Source organism: Tuber melanosporum (assembly GCF_000151645.1).
Source record: "Tuber melanosporum whole genome shotgun sequence assembly, scaffold_1, strain Mel28".
NCBI lineage: Eukaryota > Fungi > Ascomycota > Pezizomycetes > Pezizales > Tuberaceae > Tuber > Tuber melanosporum.
In genome coordinates, this window is record NW_003298755.1 from 2,691,586 (window position 1) to 2,697,585 (window position 6,000).

Below are 6,000 nucleotides of genomic sequence, written 5' to 3' on the forward strand. Positions count from 1 at the left end.
TGGTGGTGGAGCGTGCTTGCTTGCGTGTGTGTGGTGTGTATTTGTGTGGGTGTGTGCCCCCCACGGTTGCACTGAACTGATCTGAACTGGGCTGGATTGTTCGTGCATGCACGGTTGGCATGTGGAGTGTCTACCGTATCTCTACTACAGCAGGGGTAAGTTAAGGGTGCATTGTGGACGGATATATGGGGGCTACCGTACCCCGGACAGTGACTGGCCTGCCGCTGTCTTGTATCGTCTGGGCGGGCTGGCAGCGGGCTACGGTATCATGGTGATGAGTGAGTGGGTACAGTGCGATACCATGGTGAGGGATTCCCGGGGGGAGGAGAGGACGGTATGATAGCGTACCGGTACTGTATCATCATACTCGAGTAAGGGAAATGACGAGGAGAATGGGAGAAAAAGAGCGGAAAAAAAAAGAAGGTTCTGCTGACCCTTAGGCCGCTAGTATGGACTACGGTAGGCTAGCAATTTATAAAGCTTTCAGACACCCTGGTATTGATATGTGTCTACCGGTATTTGGCGGCAAAGCGCCCAAATACCGGCACTTAATAAACTGCCAAGCACAAGCATCCATGACCAAATGTGTTGATGAAGCGAACCAACTAACGAAGATAACTAACGAGATAGAGCAGGCAGAAACTGTCAAACCACCATGCGATTGGATGCCGAAATACATGCAGAAACTAGCAACCTAACTAACAACCCCGATTAGGGGAGAGGAGGAGGGAACAGAGGAAAATAAGAAAAGGGTGAAAGAACGAAAGAGAAAAACAAGAAAAAAGAAAAAACATACGGTAGAGAGGAATAGAAACAGGACAATACAAGTCTACATCATCTCAACATCTATCCCTTTATCGCTCCCACCAACACTCCCACCCTGCCACCCGGGTGCCGGACTGGCCCCCCTTCCTCCACCTCCAGTTCCACCCCCATCCCCTTCCTCAGGGAGGCTCGGAGCAGGCAAACTAATAGCGCTCCCGTTCATTTCCCCCACTTCCCTCCCCCAGCACTCCTCCCACCATCTGATCGCCGCGCCGGTTCTCGGGAACAGCACCCTCCCCCCATCAATTTCCCTCTCCCTATCAGCGCCGTCGGCAGCAGGGTCGTACTTTTCGTTGGTCCACATCTCCCTTCGAGCGAGAAAGTAGTCCCACACGCTGCGGCTGCGCTCCTGGATCCGCGCGTCGTGACGTTCTTTGTCGTTGTTATGGAGGAAGGTGCCGTACTGGCAAGAGTACAGATGATATAGGAGCCTTCTTAGGAAACGCTCATTGTACTCAAAGCGTGTGGGGTTCTGGTACAGGATTTGATAGGTTGCGTCGAGGAATTGGTGAAACACCGGGGAGACTTCTTTTGGCTTTGTTATTGTCACTGGGGTTGTGGTTGCGTTTGCTATTTTTGTTTTACGGTCGGGAGGTGAGGAGGTTGGATAGTCCTCTGCGCCATCTAGAAGTTCCGTGCTATTGCTCGCTGATGAAGAGACACGTCCTGGCACGACGCCTACTGTGTTGAAAAAGAGCTTTGCTTGCCCAAAGCCCTTTTCCAAAGCCTCGCCGAGGCCCCCGCCAGCGTTTGCTACAGTTGCGAATGCTCCAGGACTGCTGTTTCGAGTGAGCGAATCGTCTTCAGAGCCGAGATAGGCTTCCTCTGCGGATGCCCCGTTTCCACTCTTCTCTATGAACCACTTATCACTCCCGAGAAAGCCACAACGGTCACGGAACCTGTGACCAAAGCTGACCCAATCCTTTTCCACCAGCGCCATAAACCCGTCTATAGTCCTGAAATATGGATCCAGACATATTTGCGCTAGAGAGCTGAGCTGACTGGTCCTATCCCATCCATCAGAGCAATGAATGAGAACATGGCTATGCTCGAGGGCAATTTGCCGTACAATCACCACTGTACCATCCAACATTGTCCCAATATGCTTCGTCCATCCTGAGCGAATAAGCATTTCCCGGTTTGGAGGTAGGGGAGAGAGATCCGAATCCTTGATAGCTTCAATGACCTTGTTCAAACAATCCCTCATGACGTGGATATTCTCAATACCAAGATAAGTCTTTGTGCAAGGCGGTGAAGACAGGTGCCGGTAGTTCTCCATGTTCTCACTCCCCATACCTAGCGCTTGCATAGCATATGCGTTTACAGTGGGGCGAGCATCCACAATCAGATTGTTTTGTTGCGCCCCGTATATTTTTGGAGGGGGTTCTGTGGGTTCGGGAGGAGGGCCAGTAGTGCATGCATCGGAATCCAGTGAGAGGGCCCCGAGATTGGTGTAGGAGCCGGACGGGGATGAATTGTAAGTTTCAAGTTGCCCCAACGTTTGGGGCAGATTCTGTGGTTGTGATGAGGCGAAAATAGCTGCGACGAGCTTCTCATCCTGTATGCTACGGTTCCCACGGACACCCGTTAACGGCTGTGAACACCTGGTTATAGAGCAGTTGTTGAGAGGGTGGATATAACTATTCAAATTTTAGTACGGTACTTGTACAGCATCTCATAAGGTGGGAGAATCACGTTAAGGCGGGTATTCTCGCCCTAGACCGGTAGTTCTTGGCATGGCTTAAGGTCGTATCACTTATTGTGGCTGGAACAACCAACAATGCAGGGTATGTTGGAGAGAACTACTTGAAATTAGCTCCCATTCTCGGCACACCAAAAAAGAGGTATCAACTCACAGCGAAATCCTTATTGATTTTTGACATTCTCCACCCTTTGCATTTCTCGGTACCAATACCCATCCTCTCGTATTCCTTGAGGGGATTGTATATCTTCCACCCGTTAAATTTCTTCTCGATAGAGCCTGGGGCGTAAGAGTAAGCGTAAAGGCTTTCTACCCCTTTGACAATTGTAAGAGCTTTGATCGACTCGAAAACATCTCTGCACTCCCGTTCCGTCTTGAACTGGAAAGTAAGGAAGGAAAAGTCCCGATTCCGTAGCCGCAAGTGGGCCGGTGAAGCGGCACTCGCTGGATGCCGAAAGAGTGTAGAAACGACAGGATATGTGATCCAGATTTCCCGGGGCCGCTTTGCTGGCTTTGTTTGTGCGGGTGGGGCTTGGGATTGAGAGGATGATTCAGCTTCGGGATCTATCCGGAAGATGAGATGGTGGGGAGTAAGGTGGAGGGTCCCAACTGTCGGCTGCCCATGATGTAGGATGGTCACGTTCTCGACCTTAAAATCCTCAGGTGCCCCTATGTTAGTTGACAGTTCACAAGTATCTTCTTGGGGCGGAGAGAAGATAGAGGAGACACATGCTTTAGCGACCCGGATATACTCCATATTTTATTAAGCGAATAAATGAGGAAAGCTACTCTATCCCTTCCCTTCAACGAGGTGAAGCGAGTAACTAGACTGCCGGTAGCTCTCCTCCAAACCGAACAGAAAGAAGATACGGAAGTCAATCGTAGCGACGTTTGATGGTGATGATGAGGAAAAATTGTATGATCAGGACAAAGAGAATATACTAAAGCCGCCAGCAATCTTGCGGCAAAGAAACACCGTTTGTACCTGACCCTACGACACTGAGGGTTTCGAATGACGATGATGGAGGTGGGATGCTCGCTCGTGCCATATCAAGTGTCAGGACCAGTGTCTGGCTCCGTTGGCTGGCATGAGGTGTGGCTTCCCTGCCCCTCCATCCCCTGAAGTAGCCACGATGAATTGTCACGTGACTCAAATCCTGATTTGGAAGAAGAATGTATCATACTGGACGAGATAATTCCCCAAAAGGCGGAGTTTGTGCTCCACAAGAATTGCATCAAAGAGAACGTACAGGTAGTTGAATAAACCCACCCTTTTTATCTTTACTTATGCGTTTATATGAGAACAGAGTGCGAATATCTGGTAACTTATTAATTAGCTCTCATCGATTGGGTTATTTGTTGACAGCGGCCTGTCAGGCTTCGACTAATACGTCACAAACTCCCACTCCTCCAACATTCCCCTCCCAGTTCACCACCTCCTCATTTTTCTCACCATCGCGATCACCCATTTTTTCCCATCAAACACGCGAAAAAAACCGATACCAAAGATGACTTCGATTATACGCGCGGCATCTAACGCTATTCCTTCTAAGCTGAGGCCTGTGTTGCTCGTGTTTCTCAACCTCGCGCTCGCTACCGGCCTTAGCTACCTCGCCAATCCATGGATCGGCCAGGACATTATGGCCGTTGAGCGGCCGATGACCACTTTAAACGATTATATGGGAGTCGTCGGGTGGCGTATCGTGGAGGTTCTAGGTTACTGGATAGGTGGATGGGATGGTATGGTCATTCGGCTTCATCACAAGACTACGACAGACTGCTAACAATGCTTCCCTCTCCGGTTCTAGCCTCACGAGCAGCCTGTCTAGTCACACTTACTCTTTCGCCTGCACTTCATTATCTACATACCTACCAGCCAAGCCACTCGCCGCTCCTCCCAACCCTCGCTGTGACCACCGCGATAGACGTGCTGTCAATCTACCTTCCTCTTCGCTTCCTTCGTGCTTCGCCCAAGGACTCGACTGCAGCACCCTTCAAGCAAGATTCCAAGACCGATGCGACCCGCTTCCTGACGACCCTCCTTTCATCCAGTATCTACCAGTTGGTCCTTTACTCGGCGAGCAAAAAATTCCTTACCTCCTGGCTTTTGGAATCTGGTTGGGATTTGGAGTCAGTGGTGCGCGTACATGACGCCCCGGAAGCGGCGCTTCTCGCTCGTGCGGTGATGATGATGCCTGTTGGTTGGGCTGCTAGCGAGATTATCTTCTACTCTCCAAATGGATCTGCGGATTCTACCATCCCAACCGATCCCGCTCCCGAGGAGATCAAGCAGGATTATACCGGTGTCTGGGGATTCTTCCTCCGTATGTGGATGAGCAGATTGAGCCCCCGCTCGCGCAAGATCATCAGGAGGACTCTATTGATTGCTAGCTACCAGGGAATTAGCTCTATCGTTGAGCTTGCTGGAAAAGTCAAAGGCGGTGATTTGAGGGGCGCTGCTGGTGTTAGTGGAGTCTGGGCAGTCGCTACAGTGATTGTTGGAGCGGTTCTTTGCTGGGTCGGGAGGGTTTAAACACCAATGTTCGATGAACAAGGCAGATGGGAGGATGGAAGGATGGGTGGATGGGAGGATGAGGATGGGAGGATGGGAGGATGGGAGGATGGGAGGATGGGAGGATGGGAGGATGGGGAGGGAGGCAGGTAAGTAAGCTGGTAGGTAGAAAGGGTGAAGGACGGCGTTGGATTCAGCCTTGGCTTCTTGAGTTATCAATAGTCTCTTTTTTGATCTACATTTTTTTATTGATCCTGTTTTCCTTCTTGTCAAAATCATATCTCGAGTGAGACTATGTGATTGCTAGTTTGATCGTAAACCCTCATACCTGCACCAGTACTTGAAACAACAGAAGCCTTCATGAAACCACGGATGATTTCTAAGCAAAGAGTATATTGGCTGATAAATCACCCACCGAGCGTCTATTATACCCCTGTTACTTTCCCCTGCGATCGGGGGGGTCCGATGTTGACCCCCTTTCCCTGCGCAGGTTTGAAGGCCTGACTTACCGGTGGTGGGGCTATCACCTGCGATAAAGCACGAGGGAATCTCATAGAAAGCGGACAGTTTCCATAAATACAAACGAAGACTGTCTCGGAATCGATGTGAATCACCCTATGGTTCACATATCGGTACATTGTGCGTATATTATAGCACCGGTAGACCAACAGTTGATGAGGCATCGGCCGCCGTAGGAAGGGTACCGGTACTGTACGAGTACACAATAGTGCCGCGCATTAGTAGTGCTCGAATGTACCGTGAACGGCGAGATAAGTAAAGTTATGATAATTGTGGTACCGGGATGCAGGGACTCGACGATACTATCGTACCGTATCTTTGTCGGAAGCTGATGGGGGCGAGGGGAGTGTCAATGGGAGGGTTAGATGCCATGACTTGAAATCATAGAGGATTACTCGGCATTTAAATACTGGAGTTGAAGTCGATAATATAGGTAAGTCGT

At 50.1% G+C, this 6,000-nt stretch overlaps 3 protein-coding genes; 1 reads left to right on the forward strand and 2 right to left on the reverse strand.

Annotated features, from left to right (window-relative positions):
* Positions 1-306: 306 nt before the first annotated feature.
* On the reverse strand, positions 307-2,032 carry GSTUM_00004071001 (uncharacterized protein; the record flags this gene model as incomplete). XM_002835219.2 has 2 exons in its annotated part: positions 307-1,353; positions 1,672-2,032. The coding sequence occupies 2 exons, from the start codon at positions 2,030-2,032 to the stop codon at positions 830-832; spliced, it is 885 nt and encodes a 294-aa protein (XP_002835265.1). The 3' UTR covers positions 307-829.
* A 137-nt stretch (positions 2,033-2,169) lies between these two features.
* On the reverse strand, positions 2,170-3,515 carry GSTUM_00004072001 (uncharacterized protein; the record flags this gene model as incomplete). XM_002835220.2 has 5 exons in its annotated part: positions 3,270-3,515; positions 2,682-3,185; positions 2,521-2,627; positions 2,372-2,465; positions 2,170-2,211 (listed from the first exon to the last, which is right to left on the reverse strand). Exons 1-5 carry the CDS (start codon positions 3,282-3,284, stop codon positions 2,170-2,172), a joined length of 762 nt encoding a protein of 253 aa, XP_002835266.1. The 5' UTR covers positions 3,285-3,515.
* A 302-nt stretch (positions 3,516-3,817) lies between these two features.
* On the forward strand, positions 3,818-5,314 carry GSTUM_00004073001 (uncharacterized protein). XM_002835221.2 has 2 exons: positions 3,818-4,267; positions 4,336-5,314. Exons 1-2 carry the CDS (start codon positions 4,036-4,038, stop codon positions 5,058-5,060), a joined length of 957 nt encoding a protein of 318 aa, XP_002835267.1. The 5' UTR covers positions 3,818-4,035; the 3' UTR covers positions 5,061-5,314.
* Positions 5,315-6,000: the final 686 nt, after the last annotated feature.